General features: G+C 45.0%; 9 protein-coding genes across 9 annotated transcripts; 4 read left to right on the top strand and 5 right to left on the bottom strand.

Annotated features, from left to right (window-relative positions):
* Positions 1–40: 40 nt before the first annotated feature.
* On the top strand, positions 41–1,119 carry DFL_008115 (uncharacterized protein; the record flags this gene model as incomplete). Its single annotated transcript, XM_067637802.1, has 4 exons — positions 41–51; positions 122–153; positions 217–525; positions 590–1,119. 4 exons carry the CDS (start codon positions 41–43, stop codon positions 1,117–1,119), a joined length of 882 nt encoding a protein of 293 aa, XP_067485754.1.
* A 271-nt stretch (positions 1,120–1,390) lies between these two features.
* Positions 1,391–2,055, top strand: DFL_008114 (uncharacterized protein; the record flags this gene model as incomplete). Its single annotated transcript, XM_067637801.1, has 3 exons — positions 1,391–1,669; positions 1,741–1,868; positions 1,941–2,055. 3 exons carry the CDS (start codon positions 1,391–1,393, stop codon positions 2,053–2,055), a joined length of 522 nt encoding a protein of 173 aa, XP_067485753.1.
* Positions 2,056–2,405: 350 nt separating this feature from the next.
* DFL_008113 (uncharacterized protein) lies at positions 2,406–4,543 on the bottom strand (the record flags this gene model as incomplete). Its single annotated transcript, XM_067637800.1, has 7 exons — positions 2,406–2,603; positions 2,667–3,059; positions 3,126–3,589; positions 3,666–3,761; positions 3,836–3,996; positions 4,052–4,101; positions 4,178–4,543. 7 exons carry the CDS (start codon positions 4,541–4,543, stop codon positions 2,406–2,408), a joined length of 1,728 nt encoding a protein of 575 aa, XP_067485752.1.
* A 1,708-nt stretch (positions 4,544–6,251) lies between these two features.
* Positions 6,252–6,824, bottom strand: DFL_008112 (uncharacterized protein; the record flags this gene model as incomplete). Its single annotated transcript, XM_067637799.1, has 1 exon — positions 6,252–6,824. The coding sequence occupies one exon, from the start codon at positions 6,822–6,824 to the stop codon at positions 6,252–6,254; it is 573 nt and encodes a 190-aa protein (XP_067485751.1).
* Positions 6,825–7,073: 249 nt separating this feature from the next.
* DFL_008111 (uncharacterized protein) lies at positions 7,074–7,838 on the bottom strand (the record flags this gene model as incomplete). Its single annotated transcript, XM_067637798.1, has 1 exon — positions 7,074–7,838. One exon carries the CDS (start codon positions 7,836–7,838, stop codon positions 7,074–7,076), a length of 765 nt encoding a protein of 254 aa, XP_067485750.1.
* A 3,172-nt stretch (positions 7,839–11,010) lies between these two features.
* On the bottom strand, positions 11,011–11,421 carry DFL_008110 (uncharacterized protein; the record flags this gene model as incomplete). Its single annotated transcript, XM_067637797.1, has 1 exon — positions 11,011–11,421. One exon carries the CDS (start codon positions 11,419–11,421, stop codon positions 11,011–11,013), a length of 411 nt encoding a protein of 136 aa, XP_067485749.1.
* Positions 11,422–12,646: 1,225 nt separating this feature from the next.
* Positions 12,647–13,815, top strand: DFL_008109 (uncharacterized protein; the record flags this gene model as incomplete). The annotated part of the gene is made up of 3 exons (XM_067637795.1): positions 12,647–12,819; positions 13,040–13,118; positions 13,183–13,815. 3 exons carry the CDS (start codon positions 12,647–12,649, stop codon positions 13,813–13,815), a joined length of 885 nt encoding a protein of 294 aa, XP_067485748.1.
* Positions 13,816–14,096: 281 nt separating this feature from the next.
* DFL_008108 (uncharacterized protein) lies at positions 14,097–14,753 on the bottom strand (the record flags this gene model as incomplete). Its single annotated transcript, XM_067637794.1, has 1 exon — positions 14,097–14,753. One exon carries the CDS (start codon positions 14,751–14,753, stop codon positions 14,097–14,099), a length of 657 nt encoding a protein of 218 aa, XP_067485747.1.
* Positions 14,754–22,130: 7,377 nt separating this feature from the next.
* DFL_008107 (uncharacterized protein) lies at positions 22,131–22,808 on the top strand (the record flags this gene model as incomplete). The annotated part of the gene is made up of 1 exon (XM_067637793.1): positions 22,131–22,808. The coding sequence occupies one exon, from the start codon at positions 22,131–22,133 to the stop codon at positions 22,806–22,808; it is 678 nt and encodes a 225-aa protein (XP_067485746.1).
* Between the last annotated feature and the right edge of the window lie 160 nt (positions 22,809–22,968).

The following is a 22,968-nucleotide window of genomic DNA, read 5'->3' as shown; positions in this document are numbered from 1 at the left end:
ACCTCAGTCAGATCGTTGAATAAGAATAGTTCTAGACACAATGGATACCTTGTATGGATTCAGACTTCTGACGATGATTCTTTAGGACTAAGGAGGACTTGCACTGTCCCCAGTCTACAAGTGCGAGCGGGACACCATCCAATCCGGGTTCGGGTATGGGGATAACAGGACCATATTACTGCTCACTGAATTGATACTAATTATCATATCATTTAGATGACGTCGCTTTACTTCCTCCAGAATCAGAAAAACTAGAAGTCGAAGTCGAAACAGAATCTGAAGATTACCCCGAACTTACCGTGGAGGAAAAGGCGACGCGACGATATGTAGCGGAGAATCCACCACTTTCAGCATGGCTTGTTGCCATTATTGAACTTTGCGAAAGGTTCTCATATTACGGTTGTCAAGGATTGTTTCAAAACTTCATACAAAGACCATATAACGGACGAGAAGGACCGGGTGCCCTGGGGTTGGGTCAACACGGTGCCACTGATTTGGGGACGTTCTTCCAGTTTTGGTGTTACGGTAAACCACGGTTCCTAAGGGAGGCTCATATTAGACTACTTTGGCTAAAACGATGCCTCTATAGTAACACCAATCTTCGGAGCCATTGTCGCGGACCAATATCTCGGAAAATACAAAACCATTGTCTACTTCTGCATGGTTTACATCGTTGGGTTGATCGTTCTCTTCGTTACTTCTCTCCCCTTAAGCCTTCAAGCGGGTTCCGGTCTGGGAGGATTTATCTGTGCTATCATTCTGATCGGTCTTGGAACTGGCGGGATCAAAGCCAACGCCAGTCCATTGATCGCAGAGCAATACACTCGGAATAAAATGGCTGTCAAGACCCTCCCATCCGGCGAAAGAGTCATTCACGACTCGGAGTTGACAATCCAGAGAATTTATATGGGTTTCTACTTGTCAGTGAATGTCGGCTCACTATCAGTCCTAGCGACACCTTACATGCAGTATAAGCTTTCATGGTCATTCTCGAGTGCATACCTACTATGTCTTTGTATGTTCTTCGTCGGGTTTGTTGCCCTCGTTTTGGGGAGGAAGACATATGTGGACCGACCACCAAAGGGATCTATCATTACAGACGCTTTCAAGGCTCTCTAGATTATAGCTAAGAACAGCAATACGAACGCACCAAAGCCGTCCTTGCAGGCTCAGAAAGAAGGTGGTTTGACGAATCTGCCGTGGGGTGACCACTTTATTGAAGAGCTGAAGCGAGCTTTGGTTGCATGCAAAGTGTTTGCGGTGTTTCCAATTTTCTGAGTAGTATACAACTAGTTCTCGACGAACTTTGTCTCCTAGGGTAAGTTTTCTCCTCCCTACGATAGCTGAATAGTTTCATTGGCTAACGGAATACCTGCGCGAAACCGGTCAAATGGATACTCACGGCATACCCAACGATCTCATGCAAAACTTCGATCCTATTGCCATTATCGTCTTTGTCCCTACTCTTGACCGGATTATTTATCCACTTCTTCACAGGGCCCGTATCCAATTCCCACCAATTAATCGTGCAAACTTGGGTTTTACCATTGATTCCTTGGCAATGGCTTACGCCGCTATCGTCCAGCATTTGATATACTCTGCCGGTCCATGTTACAGGTCTCCACTCTGCTCAGCATCTGAGGTCAACGGCGTGGCCCAAGGCAATAAGGTTCATATTTCGGTTCAAGCACCAGCATATGTTCTTATTGGTATCTCAGAAATTATGGCTAGTGTCACTAGTCTGGAATGCTGATACATGAATCAATGAGAAGTTTTGTCCAGGCCATGTTCTTATTGGCTTATGCATTTAGAGCAGCGATTAATGAAGCCCTAAGCCCGATTGCTGGTGATTCAACGATCTTGTGGATGTATGTGGGGATTGCTGTTGCGGCGTTTGTTAGTGGATAGTTGTTCTGGTGGAAGCTTAGAGGATTGAATAGTATGGAGGATCAGATGAATGAGCTGGAGGCTCCTCATACCACTGAGAAGGATGGAGATGTTAGTGGGGGGAAAGAAGTGAAGAATGGCGTGCAAGTTAGGACCGCTGAGGTCTAAATAGTTGCGTAGCTGGTTACAATTTTGTTGAGAATAGTAGCGCTATAGCGTGACGAAGTTAACGCAGAATAGAAATGTTCTACGAGGAGCGGGGAAGACGGAGTATTACTAAACTAGTTAATATCTGGACAAAGAGTTTCTTTTATTAGCAGGACGGCATTCAGTTTACGCACTTGAAACAATAAAATTCATGATAGAAGATGGGTTAGGGACATCAATTGCTTGTATATATTCATTTCAATTCACTTTATTCAATTCGTGTGCCCATAAAATACATAAACACTAGTTTCAAGGGTATCTTTAAACTATAAATGTACAAGAATCGAACCCAGCAAAGCCTCCAACGGCACTTAAGCAGACTTGAACGGTATTTCCTCTGATATCTCCCTCCTTCGGTCACTTAACCTGTAGGCGAGCCATACAACCCATACTATGAGAAGAGATGGAACACAGACTACGAGATACCATGTCCACGATGGGTTATCTTCTAAAATGTCGACGTTCATTCCAAACAGCGACGCTGCGAATAAGAGTGGGAGAAAAATGAACTGTATAGTTGTTTAGCATTATTCAATCGACAATTGACGAAGCTGAATTTGAATAAAACTCACCGTAATCCAACTCAACCGCTTCAAACTTTGAGCTTGCTCCCTCGATCGATATGCTTCATCGATCGATACTAGACTAAACACCATTTGCATCATATCTCTTAATTCTTTATCCCAGTCTTTAGCCTCCGCATTTGCTGACTCGAAGAATTCCATCACCTTCGCTAACTCATCGGCAATGTTAGGGTGTGCCTCTCTCAATGTTGGAGGATGTGTATCCCAGCTCCAAAAGGCGGATATGTTTCCATCAATGGTCTTCGTGCTCGTACTAAGGAACTTTTGAAGGATGATTATGTTGTGCTCTGAAACTGTACCGAGGCTATGTGTAAGTTTTAGTGAAGACATGATCGTGTTTATCATAGCCTTTTGGGCACGGTTGTCGTAAATGTATGATTTCTAGCGAAGAGGGTTATTAGCTGATTGAATATGGGATTCGGGGAGAGATGGATCTCAAATACTCACTAATGAAACAATATGCTCTACAAAAGCATCCCTAAACTGACTCCATGACTGCATGGACTTTTTGAATAATACGAGCACTAGCTCTATTGGAATAGGCGCATGTTTTGGAGCATGGAGTAGTGGTAATAACGACAAATGAATTTTCAAATCTGATGAAGTGATATCGAACGTCATGTCCGTTTCGTCGGATGGCTTACAGACGTCCATCACGATCAGCTTTTTGTGACATAGTACTCGTGTCACCGCGATAGATGAATTGTCGAGCAAGAGTTGCTCGCTAGGGATGTTTGGTGGGGCCGACTCGCAGTATTTTTTATGGTCAATGGCAAGGTCGACCCAATCCAAAGAACGCCTCCAGGGGCTGCTGAAGGGCCACCATTTTGTCCAAGGCGATGGGCCGCCGGGCGTTTGGGGAGTTTCGACGAGTGTGACATCTGCGAAAGAGATGACGAACCGGCCCATCACTGCAATCATACATATCAGTTCTTGTTCTTCTAACTAAGGGAGTATGATACTAGGGACTGGGAAAGGATCACATACTTCCAAGTTTACCATTATCTGGTGTAACAAGTGGCATGAATAAAAAGTCAAGATGCTCCCGGGGTCGATAGTTCCAGACCTTCAACCAGGGGGCCGCTAGGATGTCAAGCTATATATTAGCAAGTATGCACAGCATGGTGTCTTTAGTGTGAAGAGCACGTAGAACTTACCCAGCGCCAGTCGCCTGCAGTTATCAAGAAAGACCTTCCAAGAGTCGACACGTAGAACTCCCAATAAGAACACACTTTCGAATTCAGTGTACCATTCCTGCATCCCATTGCCCGAGACTCTACTTTTGGCTTGCCGGAGATACCGAACGGTGTCAAACATGCTGAATTTTCTGTCAGATTTGAACTTATTTTCATATCGGTCCATACGATACTCACAAGAGACGACGTTGGATAATTGGCGGCTGAGACGGTAGTTTAGAGGTGCACTGTCCAATATAATTTCGTAAGCTAAACGGGTTTCTCGAAGGCCAAAATAAATATATTCGACCCAAGGAACCATACTATCGGGTTATCTGCCGTATATGTCGAGATATCCTTCCAACTATCTAAAATCCCGTTCGTTTCTTTATCTTGATATTTCACCGTTGCCATGATATGCAACAACTTCAGCTTCCTCTCCAGCATCTGTTTCACCTCATCCTGCTTCTTCGTAAATTTCTTTTCCCACCTCCACCCGAATCCAACATAGGGCCGTGGTGATACAATTTTCGACTCTGGGGTGTTGCGGTCTCGTCGGCGGTTGTGGAAAGTGGATAATGCAACATCGTGTTTGGAAGCTTGGTGGGAGAAATAAGCACGAGCAGTGACGAAGAGAATCGCCAGGCCGGCACAAAGGAACATAAGAGCAATAATAACGCCGAGATCCATGTTTCCCGCTCTTTATAGTCGCCTAAGCGCTTCTTCTTCTAAAAATTTATGTTTTAAGTAATTTCGTTGCATTCATGAAACCAAAACCATATCTCAACGCCAATTGACTCTCGTGGTTCGACCGGCGAATATCGAGGTTGTAAAGTAAACTTAAGGAACAATTAAGTTATGGATGCGGGGGAGAGCTTGTTTTAAGTATATATTATTTCACGGAAGCAAAATACGAGGCCCACTTCCGGCCTCGTATTCGGATTCAGCGGAAGAAGTGATTTTACCATGGGGAGTTTGGTCAATAGAGCTTCATTCAGTCTTGAACATGGTATCATATGGTGTTCGGTTTGCAATCCCATTTTTCCGTTAGCTAGGAAAGTGGAGGTAGGAGCTAGGGCAAGGCACCAGGCAAGGGCCAGAAGGACGGTGGAAGCTTCGAAAAGTGGAGTCTATGTTGTAGTCTGCAGACATAGGCCTGCTGCATGCGTCCGTGACCTTTCTTCAGAAGTGTCGACACAGCACCATTCGCTTTTGCCTCTCGGGATCTAATTAAGACGTCGACTCGCGGCTTGTTTGACAGCTCCCAAACCCCTTTGGAAATACATATGCTTACAACGCAAATTGAACTTCGATTGTGGGAATCGGGCTGGCATTTACGGCTCAAGATTGTCAGCTTTTGAAGTTTTGAAACTTCTTGAAAGATGTATTTCTAATCTTCATACCTTATAAGCTAAGAATACGGATAAAATTGATTTAGCCAAATCACAGAAAATATGGAGACCCCAGTCGATCTGAAGTAGGTTACCAAAATACAACAATACAACGCAAATCTTTAAACGATTGATGGCGATCTACGCCCATATACCCAAGTATATTGTGGCCATATATATTAGATGATCACTCCAAAGTTTAAAACCCTAAATCGCGAATTAATTTGATCGTAACACCAAACTACAAAAATAAAATATTTAAAATGAGATTGCAACGGTAGCATCCGTCCGATCATTGGTAACTCGCTGAATGATCGAGCATTTGTTATCGTTCTATTTCTGGCATCCCGTTCCCCCGACGCCTCCCCCCGCACTTTGAAGGGGGAACTTTTGGTGGGGTGTTGGTTTCCTAGCTGGCAGCCAGGGGTCCCACTTTTGGTTGTCGTAAGTAAGTTGGGCAGAATAGGCGCTTGTTGAAAGTACTTTCCCGTCATATATGAAGTCAAAGATATCAACCATGTAGAAAGCTTGGACTGTGATACCTTGCCTGGCCTCTACTTAGCTAGTAAACTTTGTGAATTGTAAATCTATATTATGTCCATAGAAGAAGGTCAGCAGGCACCCTTGAGAAATTTGTATAATGGGATCGAAGAAAAGAAGAATCAGAAGGAGAAGTCAGTTAGAACAATACAATCGTAAGGGCTGGTTTAAATGTTAGTAGCAGACGACTTGCTAAGACTCAGATGAACATATTACGAAGAGATCACATTAGCCATGATGGAAACCCACCAATTTAATGAAAAGAAACCAATTTGATGTAGAAACCAAACCAATTTGATAATAATACCCTAAAGTCCATCAAAACCAATCTCTTGTCTCAGGGATCCCACTTCCCGTTCAATAATAATAAAAAGAAGAAAAAGAAAAAGAAAAAGGTTTCGATCTGTGAATTCATGTTCCAAAGAAAGATAAAAGAAAGACAAAGGAAATCCATGCCCTGGACCCTCTTAGATCTCCCAAGCTTCAACATCAAGGATTGAACCGAGAACCTTGACTTCAGTAGTTGGTTGTGCTTCCAACTCTTTCTTTTTGATCCAAGGGCTCATGAACCTGGTTAGCCAGGAATTCAATTCATTCGTGAGTTGGGTGAATGTTTCTGAGCAGTGAGAAGTAGATTTGGCCAACTGCGCGAGATGAAGCCTGTCCTTTTCGGAAAGAATGGATTGGAACCAAGCATGCTGAACAAGTTCGGTAGCAGTGGCTCGATATCGATAATCCCAAGTCAAAGCCTGCCTCATGAAATCCTCGAAGAGAGCGGCCTTTGCATTGGACATGCTGGCAGGGCGGTCTTGCATGATACGCTCATGAAGGTTGCCCTCAGGAGTAACAGACTTCCAATCCATATTTGGGAGACTGGAGATATCCCACTTCTTGATCATCCAAGCAGGAGGAGTTCCAAGGAGCTCAGCCATCATTGGCATATGGTCGTCGTCGATATCTGCTCTGGTTCTCTTTTGAGTATATTTTCCTTCATCCTTGTAACGCTCCTCGACGAACATGAGGTGCTTGCTAGTGGTCATTCTGTAGGCAATGCAGGCGATGGACCAGATGTCGATGCCAATAGTGATGGGGTATGCTTAAGAACCCACTCGGGAGATCTGTTGCCCTTGGGCGAGGTCATCTTGTAAAGTTGACGTGGGTGGTTCTTCTTGAAGGTCTGACCAAAATCTGCCAATCTGGCGTCGCAGTTCTCAACTGTCAATGGAGTGCGGACAGTCAAGTCATCATCAATGCATGAGACGAGATATGGAGGCATGTATGGAACATCCTCAGGCTTGGTGTTCTGAATACGAATTGGTCGCTTGGCGTTGGTGCCAGCCTTGAATCCCTTCTCTTTCATGAGGATGTTGTGGGATATCGCCATGTCCATATCCGGCCTTGTGAAGCCAGGTGACCGACGAAAGAAGCTGGAAGGTGACCTTCTTGGAAACCTCCGTGTCGAAATGTCCATGACCTTGCTTCTGGACCAAGTTGAGGTAGTAGTCGAGAGAATGTCCAGTGGCTTCTCCGACAATGCAAAAATGATCACCGAAGTAACCAGGGATCCGGAAGCACTCATCAACTTTCTGGACATGCTTCTTTCCAAAGTCACCTTGTCCATCAGATCGCTTGCCAAGCTTCATGAGGACTTTGACTTCGGTGATGTCGTCCTGGTTGTCCTTCTTGCTGTTGGTGCAGACTTTGACAGCGACTGGCTCATAAGGAAAATCTCTTTCCTTTCCTTCATCGAGGACACATTGCCAGACAGATGCGAAGTTGCCGTGGCCAAGCTTAGCTTTGGCGACGTAGTCTCCGAGCTTTTGCTCAAGGAGAACAGGAAAGAATTTCCCGGAACCCTTGCCATATTTATAGCAATGTTCAAGACGGCCGCTCTCTGGATGAGGGAACGGATGAGGATCGCACTTGGAATAAGCGAGGTCAATTTCTTTGTGATTGCGAAATTCGAAGGCCGCCTCCCAAAAGGTGCGGGCCTGTCTACGCAAGCCCTTGGAAAGGCCGGTGCAGCACTCTTCTTCATGAACAGTATTGGCCATCGTGAAGTGGTGCAACTGGAAAATATATATCTTGAGAAGAAGTGAAGATATATATCACTATTGGATTGGTGATACTGTATACTCGAAGTGAGTAAAAGGGGGCAAGCTGTAAAGCTTAGAGAGGGAGAAAGACGGAAGTATTCTGTAACATGTCGTAGGCTTGAAGAAAACAGCGAAAGATCACTCTGTAAGAGGACGAAGTAAAAGTCGAATAACTCTTAGTTCGAAACGAATCGACGACTAAAGGGCTCCAACCGAGGTTGATGCGATAGTCAAGGTATATGTATTGTCCATAAGTTGTCAATTAATTGGTTTCGATCAAAGCTGTTAAGTCGATAGTAATTACTGCGTATTATAGGCGAAATCTGTCTATGGAGGGAGGGGAAGAAAGGAAGGAAGAGAGGGAGAAGACAGGGGGCGGAGGGGGCTTATGTACCCCCCCCCCCCTAAATCATGGTTATCTCTTATTTGGCTGTAGGTCGATCTCTGAATTTACAAAATTAGGATCCCAAGCATGCAAAGGCCGTGATGTCGAAGCTGTAAGATAACACCGTATTTGGGTACTTCTACTAACCATCATGGCATGACAGCCGCACAGCACTGTATCAGATGTACGAACTTGCGCCGCGAACCGGGTGCTTGAATATTCCAAGGCAATTACAGCTGCAGATACGATCCATTAGACGTGCGCTATCAAAACCACGTGAGATTTGATGTTGCATTCTCCGCAGCCTTACAAAGCCCGGTCAACCGACGGTCCAATGATCAATATGTTTTACTGCGGATCCAATTGAAGTAATTAGGGCTTCAGGGTACAAAGGAAATTAGAAGATTAGCGCCAAATGAATCAGAGAAATTATTATTCATGATTGCGGAACTTTGGCCTCATCACGGTGGCACTGGCCAGGTATACGTTTTAAATTTCGAAATTTCGGGGGCTCAAATGTTTGAATATGTACACTCAACATCAATTTCAATAAGTTGCCCTCGCAAACTTGCTAATGATATATTATAAATAAAGTAAAAAGTATGGATTGACGTGACGTCGCCTATACAAAATCTAAGCGCCAAATGTCGGCGTTTCTAGCGTAGACCAGTTGGAGGCCTTGAGATCTGGCCAAAGAATACCCCAGTAACTTCGGGATTTATGCGCAAAGCAGTACGCGCTGTCGAGCACTTGAATAGAAGAGTTCGTTTTAATTAAGATCGTAGATAAAGATGCAATATGGTAAAAGCGTGTGCCTCCAAACGCCGATGTGAAAGAAAACTATTGCTGTGCGAAGGACTAGTCTGTTGAACAAATTTTTGACGTGATGAATCGCTTGCTAAACGCTTAAGCTCGTGTAAGATTGAACTAGGTATGAATTCCGACTTAATTGGCAGGATATTATAAGGACAGAACCCGAAGAGCTTGTGGTGCAGCGCAAGTGGTATCGCCGGCCCGGGCCGATCGAGGTCGTAGAAAAGGTGCATATTATATTATTTCGAACGATACCGCTTCGGGAGTGTTTTAATAGTTTAAATTCAATAAAGGGAGAGCAGCCCCAGTATTGAGGGGCTTTGAATTTCCTCCTATTTATGAGGTTACCCGAACAACGGCCGGCTCTGGTACTCTCGGTAGTGCGTGTCTGGTGTACGGTGGCGGAGAACCATCTTGAGAGAGGCTATCAAAGGGAACTGATTTGAACGTAGCATCTCCCTCCTCTGCTCGAATGGGAGCATTTCCTTGTTCTAGGTTCGCTCTTTCTTTCTCCATTTCTCTTTCAGATTGATACCCTTGGCGCCAAAGGTATATTATCGCCACCATGATAAAAATTAGGAAAACGACACCGAAGGCCGGGCCGAGGATTTTTCCGATATTATCCATCGGATATATGTCTTGTATATTTCTTAGACGAAGGCTGCGCAGTGAGTCGGTTTCAATTCGTGCGAATGTCAAATGTAAGGATCCGTTTCGACGATATAGAGGCGGAGTAAAGTATTAAAAGTTGCACGACGAAATAATTAATTTAATGCACATTCCTGAAATGAAGACCTCGAATTGCCTCCAACAGCAACTTGACGTGGCAATGAGAATAGTATCCTGGGAAGGATTCGGAGTGGTAAAGACCTTTGTGCTGGGCCGTGAATCTAGATTCAACAATTGCTGTGACAATGGAGCGAGACGTGGTCGATGTTATAAGTTTTAGATAGTGGGTACCACTCGAAGGCTTGGATAAACGCTTAATGTTACCCTAGTTCTTGAAACGGCCCAGGTGGAAGTTTCGTGCGGCTCAGTGCAGGATAACTGCATTGTTTCTTGTATCTCTTCGTACCGTTCGACAAGGTCGAACACTGTCATTTCGGTGGCACAGTTACACTAAGGAACTTGTCATGATCAAGATTGGAGGACGAAACAGCGCCCAACTGCAGGGCTTAGGTGAGAATTCTGGTGGCATAGATGGTACAGCATGCATGTGCATGGTAATAACTCCGCTGCTCATGTTGAGTAAGAGGGGTTTGGAGGGCTCAGCGTACATAACCGAGATACCCTGGCCCCTTCTCGCCTGGGCTTGGCAGACTAAAATAAGGTCTGGAGTCGATATTGGCGCTTACCCGCTGACAGGAATAGAAATTCAACCATTTTGGCCCAAGAAAACTGCCTTCGATGCGATGCTTCCAGTCTGCACAACAGTTTAGGTTTATAACCTTAGGTTTCGACTGCAGTTGAAGCGCTTCGATATTTCCCTTGCGGGGCACCTTCCTCTCTCGCCCGATACAACTTTTGGATACAACTTTTTTGAAATTCTAACAAGCAACACAGTGCCCAGCGCCTAGGAAGTACAGCAATGGGCCAATGGCAGAAGCTTACGAATAGGAACCTCGCATCCTGACATACCTTAAGATTAGAGTTTCTTGCGATTAAAGTGTCCCAGAATGGATATTTTTAACAAAATGATACAATGTGTCCGAGCATATAGAGCAATACAAATCAAAAGTACAAAGTTTTTAATCAGAATAGAAGCAGAGAGAAATCGATCCCGCAGCACGCATCTCCTATACAAGTCGACCGCCCAGTCCGAATAATACGCCATGTGACTAATATATAATAAAAGGTAAGATTTTAACCGCACTAATTAGACCTCCAACCGACACCGCATAAGGCCCCAACCAGGTTCAAATTACGAATGAACTAAAGTGACATCTCTTTATAGACAGGGAATGGTGGTGGAAGGGTGCCTTGCTCCATAGTGCGTTCCGTCTCTTTTTCGGCAAGCTCGAGCTCTGCTTTGCTAAGCTTTCCGCGCAAGGGGCGCAGTGCTGGCGAAGTCTCGTTCGGACTATAGAGTGTATCTGCGTCCCCCTTATCATCCGCGATGTAGGTACAGGTGCTGAGTGGGAGATGTGTGGATTCGCCGCCGTCCTCATCGGCTTCGAGGTCCTTGGTGGACTTCTTTCGTCTAAACCTCCTGTTTAGGGAGAGAGCTAGTCCAACTACCAGAACTAGTCCGAGTAGACCCGCGACGATATCGCCGATTACTGGGCCTAAGCGGAATGCACGCATGATATTTGGGTGTGGGGTGGGAGAAGGTGAGGTTTCCATGGTGATTGTGTCTGGGGCTTTTCCGTCGTTAAACTTAGGTATATTGTGGGTACGGAGTGATGTCAGGGTACGAGATCAGGTAGGAGTATATGGAGTATATTAGTATGAATATACGTATTAAAGATAGTTAATCGAATAGACCTGCAAATTCAGCAGGATAGATTTGACGGTGTTAAATGGCTTGCAATGGAATACCATCAAGTAGTATTATAGTATATCAGCGCTTGGTCGACTAGCAAGCTTCTTTGGGGGTGGATATCCTGGCCGTTCAAGTCCTACAGGGTCGTTTTTGGCAAATATATTTCTCCAAAATTAAGTCATCATAATCGTTTACCTACTGCTATCAACCTGTTGACCGCTAGACCTCATGCGTGCCACGATGTTGCAGCATATTGCAGGTCGATTCTCGTGCTAGAGGGTTTTTTTCAAAATATCTATTCCTATAGGTCTATAGGCTTTACTCGAGGCTAAATAGATATATAACAACGATGTTCTCACAACTTTCCGGTTTCAGAAGCTATACATTCGCAGAGGCGGCAGGCGAGACCCGAAAATGTGGGAATCTCGTTGGCCCCGTTGGTACATTCGATCCTGCCATTATATACATTGGCCAGTTGATGTCCATTTCGGGCACCTTACAATGAAAACGCAGAAAGCATATACTTAAACTGCTCAATATTCTCCTATATATGCGCAAAAATCAAAGGCAGCGATTTGAGAACCTATGACCCCCTCGATGAGCTATGGGAAATTGCCGTAAATATTAAATCATCAATATAGTTCTATATTTTCATATACGCACCATAGGTTCATCATTTATTTTAGCCCCGCGCTCGATATCAAAAGCTAAAATTGAATACTCAAACCATGGGATCTTAAGCCGGGCTTGTGTGTTGTAATGTAGAGTTCAGGCCTTTGACCGAGCCTTGTTTGAGAGATTGATCTAATCAGAAGTGGAAAATGGGAAACTCGAAATTTATCTTTTCGCGAGTACATTCTCTCTTTGGGTATCATTTGTTCTGGTGTTACCGTATCATTCTGGGTGGGCATCGCTCTAAGAATTTTCATTAGAAAAGAGTTGCCCCGAACAACCAGACTTGGGAGGATCAGATATAGCGATATTTTTCTCTCACGGTGGCGGCGTCAACGAATTCTCTCTTGGAAGAACTATTCTATATATCTACCATATCGCACCTAAACTCCATTTAATTGATTAAGTTAAACTATGGATTCTAGTGGGAAACCCCATGAGCTATCGGCCGGAATCGATCTCGCAGCCTTCGAACGGGATGGGTTGGTCGTTATCGATGACGTCCTTCCCCAGGACCTGTTCGAGGCCGCCAAAGAGGCCTGCCATATAGCGGTTGAGAAGGGTAGAAAGGAAGAATGGCCGCACAGGTAAGCTGAATCCTAGCGTTAGTCAACAGCGAGCAGTTCGTTACATGATCTGTACATCTGTGTGGCTGTGGGGCTCGACCTGCGACATCTTGATGGCATTCCAACACAACATCGAAGCAACACAGCCTACCAGTACAGTTGTGCTATAGGCGGGGCGGGAATAGATATTCGACGCCATGCCGAGTTACACCCAAATTTACTAACGGTCTTGTGTCAATAGGCGAACCGTCGGCAAGGCCTTTCCTCCATGGCCGCCGTCGGGTCCTGATATTTGGGGAATCCAACATCTAATGCATCCTGTGAGTACCTCCAGCAAACATGAATCCAACTTCGATTCACTAACAACCCCCTTTCTCATGCTAGGATCTCAAACTTCCTATTTTCAAACAAATATATACCGATCCCAAACTCCTTTCTATAGCTTGCGCCATTCTGTCGTTGCCTTCGGCCGAATCTCTTCAATTAGAGCTCTTCAATCTTCTAATTAACCCACATACAACTCCATTCTCTCTACCATACCACAGGGATACTATTCCTGCTCCAACTCCTCCTCCGGAGGAGGCAAAGTTGTTGGCCCGGCCTCGTACTGGCACACAGTATAATCTGGCATTATACGACGATGCGTGCCTTATTGTTGTTCCAGGCTCGCACAGACGACCGAAAACGGACGAAGAGGTCGCAACACTAAAAGAAAATGAGAAAGCGCCATTGAAGGATGAAATCAGGGTAGTTTTAAAACCTAATCAGGCGGTATTTTATGAGAATGACATACTGCACCGTGCAGAGTATGATACTAAAAAAAGAGTGACGCTGCATGGAAGCCTGGGGAAGGAGGGACAAGTTGAGCGAGCGAGAATGGTGTTGCAACATGGTGTCGAATATCTTAAGGATGCCGGCTTCGCAGATGGAATGGGCGATACAGGAAAGAGAATGTGGAGGAACTTGATAGATGGATACGGAAAAAGCGCTGACAAGACCAAAATTCATGAGATATAAAGCACGGATCGGGATTTAAGCATATCACAGATGGAATATGGACGATAAGGTCTTGTGGATTGAGGAACCAAAGGCAAAAACTTTTGGTCATTAGGATTACTTATGTATTCTCGTAGCAGCTACTCCACTACACGCAAGGTATGTATCAACATCAATGAAAATTGAAATAAGAAAAATCCCAAATGGTGCAAAATTAAAACATCGCCAAAACCGTATATCTTACACCACCCAAAATGCGAAGGAGTTCAGAATCTGTTCTTTTGCTTTTAATATTTGATCATTTAAGCGAAGAACATGGCCAAAGCGGCACCGATGAGGACGGTACCAGCATTAGCAGCAATTGTTCCGGCAGCGCCAGTGTAGGCTGGCGGTGGAACAGCGACAGTGGTGTTCTGTGCCGGTGGTGGAACGTAAGTTGGGACCTCGTGTGTGCTGCTTGGGCAGATGGTGGTTGTGGTGGTCAAGGTAACAACATCGCTGGTGGTTTCATAGGTCGGGGGAGCCTCAGAGGTAGTGGGCTCATATGGAGCCTCAGTGGTGGTTGGTTCTGGCTCTGGAGCAGCAGTGGTTGGTTCTGGCTCTGGAGCAGCAGTGGTTGGCTCTGGCTCTGGAGCAGCAGTGGTTGGCTCTGGCTCTGGAGCAGTAGTGGTTGGCTCAGAACCGGGGACACTGATGGTGACACCAGCACTGGCGCAGAGAACCTGGGCGGCTCCGAGGGTCTGTTCGATTTCCTCAGCGTTGCAAGAGCCCTGGATGCAGGAGAGGATGCCAGTCAAGAAGGAGGAAGCCTCGCAAATGCAGGCGATGTCAGTCTGGGCGCACCCGGTACCAGAGAGAGAGGTAATAGCGCAGGTGAGGGCGCAGGTTGGAATCTGATCAAGCTGGGCAGCAGCAAGAGCAGCGCCGGCAGCAACAGTGAGAATACCAGAGGTCTTCATTTTGATCGATTGAGTTTGTTGGTTATATAAAAAGCGTAGAGCTTGTGTGGCTTAGTTGAGTCTTTTGAAACGACTAGTAACGAATGTAAGATCGATTGATCGAAACGAATGTCCTTGAAGTACTACCTGTGGAGGATGAGAGTGAAAGATGAGAAGCGAAAGTGTGGAGGGCGGAACATGGCTGGTTTATATATTACATATGCGTTCGCATCGTGGTTGTGCTATCCCACAGAATTCTCTGTCCGATTTCCTTTTTCTTCAGGTGTGGGAGGACTTCCAAGACTGCGCTGTCACTGCGACACCACGGCCCCTGCTTGGCTTAGTGTCCAATCAATACCTCTGGGGATTCATGCATGCACATACGGACCATAAATTGGCGGGCTGGGATCGTTCGTAGCTAAGTATTTTAGCCAGGCCTTACACCTCCTCGAGCAGGTTTATGGCAGCACCATGCGTGAATTAATTGGTCAGACCTGCAAGATGCAGGTTCTCGACACACTCGAAGCATTGGCTGCTCCTCGCTATGTAGTTAGGAATTTTAGGTCTCACAACAAATGCGGATTTTATTTTTGTTTTTGTGTCCCCATCGAAGGATCAGTGATGCTGGACCAAGTGGATAATTGGCTGAGTTGGTCCAAAGTCCGGAGATTGCTAGGCCTTAATTGGGGGTCTGGACCAATCAAAGTGGCTAGTCAGGCACCTGATCCTCTCCCCATCTACGGTCGACAACCAGCGAAGACTGACGGAGGGATTCTTCTAGTCCCACCATCAACTGATTTCTTGTAATCTCCACTGAAAACCGCTAAGGTTTTAGCCTTCGGACTCCGAATGCCAAAGAAGTCGAACTGTTGTCTCCTTTCTCTTCTCAGTATATAGGAGGTCCAGGTGAAATTTGATTGCTGGCCTCGTGCACGAATAAGGAGCTTGGGATGTTTCCCAGTGAACACAAACTTTTGGTTGTGGAGTTGCGAACAGCTGGTGGTCAGACGCGAGCGAATGTTTGGTCGTTAGCGCAGTGAAATTTCTTGCCCTTGAACGGCAGTTATGTGTGAGAGCATGGGAAGAGTTTTTAACTACCTTGGGTCTCCATACAGCTGCCCTATATGTCCCTGCCAGCAATGGAAACGAAGGTGATCATTCCATTGGCGTTTGACATAAGGGCTCAGGGAAATATTTAATTTGGGTGGTGCATTGGAGGGCAAGAACCTGTTGTGCAACATTTCAGAGGCGGTCATGCAAAAGTTCTATGTGCCATCAAGCGTCTCGAAACTCCGTGCCATAAACCAAAAATAACAGGAAGCTGTTATCTGTTGCATGCATGTCTCTTGTCCTTCATGGCATCCAATCGCCAAGATTGTGTTTGGACGAGGCTTCCAGGGATCTGAATGTGGGGAACTCTCCCAACTTCCCCTGTCTGTGGGGATGCAAAACAATAGAAATTTACTGTTCCATCATGATGTATCGATGACGGAAACTTGCTGCAATATAACTAGCCACGATCATGATCTATCCAGCCTTTTTTTTTTCCGGGTGCTGTGATCGTCGTGTGCGTCAAGGCAACGCTTAGCGTCTCAGCTGGATGTTCGTGAGCAGTCAACATTCCCGACTGGCGAAAGCAAGTTATCATGGCACTTCTTGGCGAGACCGCTTCCTTCCTCAACTTATTACGCGAAGTTTTCGCCTGCCTTTGGCGATCGGCCACCGTTTGCGCAAGTTGGCTAACAGGATTCAATTGTCTTAATTTCCGAGGCACGAAAATACAGGCCTCGAATTGTGGATTGCGAGTTTTTTTTGGGGACACGGAAAACCTTTAGAAATGTGATTGTCTTATCAAAATATTTTGAAGGTCTGAGTATGAAAGTTCAGCCCTCACGGTTGACGGGAAAACAGGGAAAAGAAACAATTGAATTCGAATGATGCGCTGGAGAGACCACGAAAAAACTTTAAACTCTAACCCGAGATCCCGCGATAACACGAAGTTTAAGGTGAGCAATGCTGAATACTATTATCTGGTTAACAATATTAGCCGAGAAAAAAAAAAAGTCCCAGCCGACCAAGGGCAGTCAGTCACGTTTAAACCCGATCTACGGGCTGGATCACGAACGTGGTACAATAGCGTGATAGATGTAATGCAGCTCATATCGACATGTCTCTATACTATAGGTAACTAGCACGACTAGCGAATAGACGGCCTTACGTCACATCGGTCTCCCAAAAAATGCTCAAAAATAATCCACTCGTACTGAAATATATAACTGACAAAAGACTTTAATATCTAGACTGAGCGGGCCGCGAGCTCAGAGCACGTCACTAATTGTGACAGATCCAAGGCAATGGTCGGGGTTGTAGAAAGCCAAGTCGTAGTATCCCAGAAACGCGCTACTAAATATAGCCATCTATGTCAGTTATAAAATCTGCAAGTACACATATTGTATTCCAGATATCATGGATACCCTTCGACGTCTACAGGTGGCACGGATTTCTCTAGGTCTCGATACCCAGAATAACTGGCGCTGGGCTTGCAACAACACGAAATTTTCCAACAATCATAGCCCGCCGGCCGCCACACTCACTCACTCGCTGACTCAAAGGTCAGATGAGATCTTTAGCATGCCGTCACAGCTAAAATAATATGGGAGGCCTGGGGCTTGGAACGACTAGAGACAGACTTGTCGATTTCCGGCGTCAATGCAATGTTATAGTTATGAACAGAAAATTCCAAAGGGTTCGCGGTTGAGGCCCGACCGTTACAATCTTGAAAATACGGCGGATTCATGATCGGTAGGATTATGGCATCCTAGAGTGAATATCATTCTAGTTTGAACACGGGACTAAACCGTCAGGAACAATCTGGCTTGCGTGCCAGTCTTTGAACGTCTGCCGTTATGCTTATCTTATTGGATATTAGAAACAACACATCCGTCCCGATCAGGTTTCCTGAATATTCAACCCAATTACTCGACCCATTGCGATAAGTGGTGCATGCAGCACCATTTCCTGTCATAAGAATACGCAATCTACCATATCCGTAATACCAGAATCACTGTTAAAATTGTTCCTTTCATTCTATGATTGCGACTGGTATCCTAATTATAGAACCCACCCTATCGAAGATCCCACAAATGACCTCAGCTTGTCATACATGTGAACGGGAGCAACAATCCCGTCTCTATTTTATCAAGGAAATAAAAGGATTTCATGTTTACAGCTGCACTGCATACTGCCGAGCTGTCATATCATCTCTTCAGTGTCACTTCCAAGCCATCTTTGTGCGGTCATAAAACCTACGAATCATCGAGCATAACCGCGGTTGTCTCGACAGGCCAGCAAGTTGGTTCAGTCGCAACGTCGGAACGGATTAAACCAACTGCCGATATACTATTTGATAATAATGAAGATAAGGAGATAGGTGGAAAAGTGGAAATAGTGGGAGGATATACGCTCCTTTTTTTGAGGGTTTCCTCTATATTCGGAGTTTAGTAAAGTCCGCCAAGGCCGGCTTCTGCGGAGGCTCCGAAACGACATTCGCTTTCTTTGTTCTATATCACGTATCGATATACTAACGAAAACAGTCATATACGTCTTTTGTTGCTTTTGCAGAGGTAAACAATGGGTGGTGAAGGGTGTTGAATAGAATACTACATTCCAGGCCTGAAGGTTTCCTGACGTATACTCAAACTCGCGGTTATACATAACCCCCAAGCTCGACTCTCAAATTAGTCGAAGTTCAAATTGTTCAGACAATTTCAAATCCACACGATATCATTAAAATTACTATCCCGAATCACAAACAAAGAGAAAGGAAAGATGGCGGCAACGCTCATGCCATTCCGCGGCCCAGAGCAAGAACTTTTCGCCCACCTTCGTTCATCCGAAAGCTATCAATCGCCAAGAACCTCACCAACACCCCTTCAAAATATCCCTAGATCCGAAAATTGCGAGCAGTGTTTAACACCTGAAGTACAGAATTTTCTTGCTCACAATAAAATCAATACAATGCCCAGAAGACGGTCTAAGGAGCATTCGGATTTTGGCTCTCGATCACCATCACCTTTCGACCATCGGTACACCGAAAAGCCAACTTGGACTGAAGAAGATGTTAAACGTATTGCTGCTAGCCAGGAATCTATGGTTTGGGGTCCTAGGTACTAAGTCCTCTAGCGCAAAGAAATCCCAAGAAAAAGCCTGCGATAATGCGAAGAAAAGACCCAGTCTAGACCGCAAATATGCTTCATTACTAGACGCAGATACCCAGGGGCGTCCGTCTACACGCAAGCGTGTAAAAGCCGCCACTAGAATCAGAGCACACAGCTCAGGGAATACTACAAGTCTACGCTCATTAATACCAACCAGTTCTGCAGCATCGCCTCCTAGAAGGACATCTGATTCTGCAGCCGATTCACTTGAATCCATCCCTACAACGACATCTTCTCAACCACTTCAGCCGATCTTAAGGTCGTTAGATGCCCAACCTAGAAGACCAAAACCCAAACAGCGTGTTTCATTTTCTAGCGAAGATCAAGTTATAGTTTTCGGACAAAGAGATGAGACACCGATCATAGATGCCCGTAACCAATGGAGAATATATCGCTTGCCTCGTTGTACAGATTGGGAGGAAGAAATGGCAGGCCTTTCCTTAGATCAATCAAGTCCTTATAAATACTACAATCCACTGGATAGATATCCTCGACGACAGAAATATAACCAAGAGCAAGATCGAGATCCGTCCCCGGAGCCAGAATATTCATACCGGTTTCCAAGCCCAACTCCGGGGTCTAGTCTGAGAGGGTTTAACCCTTCGCCTTTAAGGAGATAGTTTCCAACACACTTACCTTGGGAAAAGCCTTCTCTGCACAGACATCGGCATGTTGATACAGATTGTGGGCATGATATTATCGACCCCATGCCTTGTTCCTGCGAGGAGGCGGACAAGGTTTATGAAGGAAGATTCTCAAACTGCCGGCAATGTAGGAAGCAAAGGTTAGAGGAGGAGCGCATGGGAAAGTTAAGAAGAGGAGACGAGAAGGGTAATCAGGGCTGGTGGTCTAGATTGACAAAGAAAAGACCAATGAAGTGACCATTCCCTTTGTGACTCCTAGGTATGATGAATAAGCGCACTTTGATTCGTGTTTTGTTGGATTTCGCTGGTTCTGAGCCTCGGGTTGAATTTGACGAAGCTACGGGGAGATCGATGAGATCTTGAGAAGGATACTCGACAGAAAACTTGTAATAGCTAGGCTTAGATGTCATGATATATACATATATACAATTTGATAATTTAAATCTGTGTACTTACATTCCGTGAATATATGCCGATTAAGGCTTAATTTCGACTAGATACAGGCCAAGTTTAATCTAGGATAGTAAATACTTACATGAAACCTAGTAAAGTCTAAACAGGCGAGGCCTCGAGGTGCGGACGAGACAAGTCGAGAGCCTAGACTTGATAAGAAGCAAGGATAGCTCGGAGATCCCGCAGATACCTTGTAAAACCGCTGCTTATCACCGGCCGAATATGTCTAGAGGTAGGATTTAAGCGAAAACTTCAACCAGTACTTCACCTTCAGTGATCTCACGAAATCTCTTTTAATATTGAAGGCATCATTATATATCTATTAAATTTGCAGCGAATCAGGTTGAAGGTTGTTTCCTTCTTTCTGTCTGTGCCTCGCGACTTTGCAGGCCTAGAATTAGCAGCGACTCACCTATGACTGCACGATCCACGGCCAACTTTCGGTGTAATTAGAGGTTGGGTTCGCAGATGGATGAACCAAGTACCAACATCCTGGCCTGAACCCAGCCTGCCAGAACTTGATAGCCACCACTACGGTTTGCAGGAAAAGTGAAATTGGGTTAGCCAAAAAAAACTTAGGCTTGAGTTCCGAAGCCCGTAGACTTGATCGGGAATGCTTGTCGCATGCACGAAGCTCGGAGCATTTCGTTTGTTGTATAATGTGCAATGTCAAAAATTTGTCGGTGGAAGGATCCGATCCGAGTGGCACGGAAAGCAGCCTTGCGAGTTTCTGGATCACGAGTTTGTAGAATAGTTGCAGCAATCAGTGACAAACAAGAGTTGGATCAATGTCGAGGGGCCGACAAGCTTGCGTAATCTCTCTGATTATATGATTTAACATTTTCAGTTTTTTAATCACAGGACGACATCGGTTCTTCCTGCGGGTGGCCGGCCGTTGGCCATAACTGTGCATTGGAGATGCGAGGTCTAGAGCTAAGGCTCCCATGCATTGCGGACGTATTATAATGCTGATTGGAGGACAAGGACAACATTAGGAAAAGGAATTCTAGAAGCGCAGGGAAGCTTGCCATAGCTGAGGAAAGTGAAAGGGAACAGACGAAGTTCTCGATATTGTATGCCTCTTTTTTTAAAAAAAAACCGATGTATGGATGTTGTGGAGCGAACTTCGTTAGCTTGTAGCTTGGTTCCTAAGGACTCTTCGCTGGCTCCTGCTGGATATTCAATACCCTTTCCCAGCTGCAACACACAAGGAAAAGTTCACTTTTCAATTCGTATCCTAATCGGATATCGACTACTCTGTACTTAATTACCTTCATGGGTACCTTGCGGATATTCTGAGATTAGAGCGTGAAAGATGTCTTGGAATTGCAAAGAAAACTTGTCCTGCATCCATTTGGAGTATATTTGTTTTTCTTTCTTTTTCAAAAAAAAAAAAGTGGACAATCATGATCGTGATATTATCGGTGAATACAGAGTACCATTTCAATTTTGTACGGGGAAAAAAGTCTATTCACCTCAAAGGGAACCAGGTCGACCCTCCCCTGTGCCTTGTGCCTCAGATAAAATACTTGGAAATAGAAGGCCACGCAGGAAAAAGTTCATTTTCTTATTCTTTGGGACATTCGGCTTTCGCTCTCTTGGCACCGGCAGTGCATGCGACCTAGAAACTCGCTGGAATGGGAAATTCGACTTTTCTTTCTACCAATAAGATGGCTTCTTATCTAGACCCACACGCCTGTGTGCTGTAAAAAAGCCTGTTTGCTTGTGCGACCCGCAGTCCATTTTGGTTTTTTCCTGAAGCGGTGTTTCGGTAGCAAACTAAGGCGTTTCCAAAGGGTGTATGCATAGCATCCTCGGGAGAAACTCATCGGAAAAAAAAAAAAAAGAAGAGCCGAATGCACAGAAAAATATTTTATAAGTATCTCGCTGCCTCCAAATTTGTTCCTAAGCTAGTAATAATTTAGTTCAAGGAGTTAGTTTAATCTAACGAGACGGTACCGGCTATAATTTTAGTATTGTTCTTTTTATTCTTTATTCTTCTCTGGCTCGAAGCTTAATCTCGGGGAACCCGAATAATCAATATCAAGAAATTGATGGATCTAGAACTAAAGCTCTCTCGCAGTATGCAGAACTCAAGCAACAATACTCCAAGTCGATTAGCTCGAGGAATCGATGAAGACGAGCACAGAACCTACAATTCCGAGGATCAAACACCAAGCGGCCACGAAGAACCATACATACCTACCACATACTGCCCTCATCCGCATACCACTATATCATCTCACCATGATGAATTATCCTTCCCTCTAAGCTACCGCAAACGTGCAGCTAGCAAACCAATCTCGGAGCGATCAGACCCCATCTCTGACAGTGGTGCTAGCCCTACGACACAAATAAGATCACCAAAACGACATTGTAGAGCCCGCACTTCAAGTACTTCCTCCAATCAATCCTTAGCGAGTACCTCCTCTGAGGTTTCATTAAAACTCGAACGAATCAGAAAAGCAAAGCAGTTTGTTGACGATGACCACCATTACTATCATCCAACATATGCACGTCACGTTCCAATCACACAGAGGGCATCGTGGCCGCTCACCGCGCCTATACCAAAGATGTTCCAAGGGTACCCAGATTATATTGAAGCCTTGGACATTGCTATTGGCGTATCCAGCGCTAGCGTGGATTCTGGAGTCGACCTCCATGAATATAATACCGAGGTCACTTTGGCGACGGGGCAAGGAAGCACCCTTGACATGGCATATATCGGCGCATGGAGCCACAACGAATACCTTGACATTTAACTTTTGGGCCTGGCTTTGGTTTTCATATTTTTTTACTGTCTGGGTTTACCGGAGTTTTGCATCTAATAATCTTCCGAGGTGTTTAATGTTCAGGTTGGTATTACGTCTTAACGGCCGTTCTTTCTTTGTTTTTTTGTTTTGAAGATCTTTTAAATTTTCT

Source organism: Arthrobotrys flagrans (assembly GCF_004000055.1).
Source record: "Arthrobotrys flagrans strain CBS H-5679 chromosome Unknown unitig_1, whole genome shotgun sequence".
Lineage (NCBI taxonomy): Eukaryota > Fungi > Ascomycota > Orbiliomycetes > Orbiliales > Orbiliaceae > Arthrobotrys > Arthrobotrys flagrans.
This window is presented reverse-complemented; position numbering and strand designations above follow the sequence as displayed.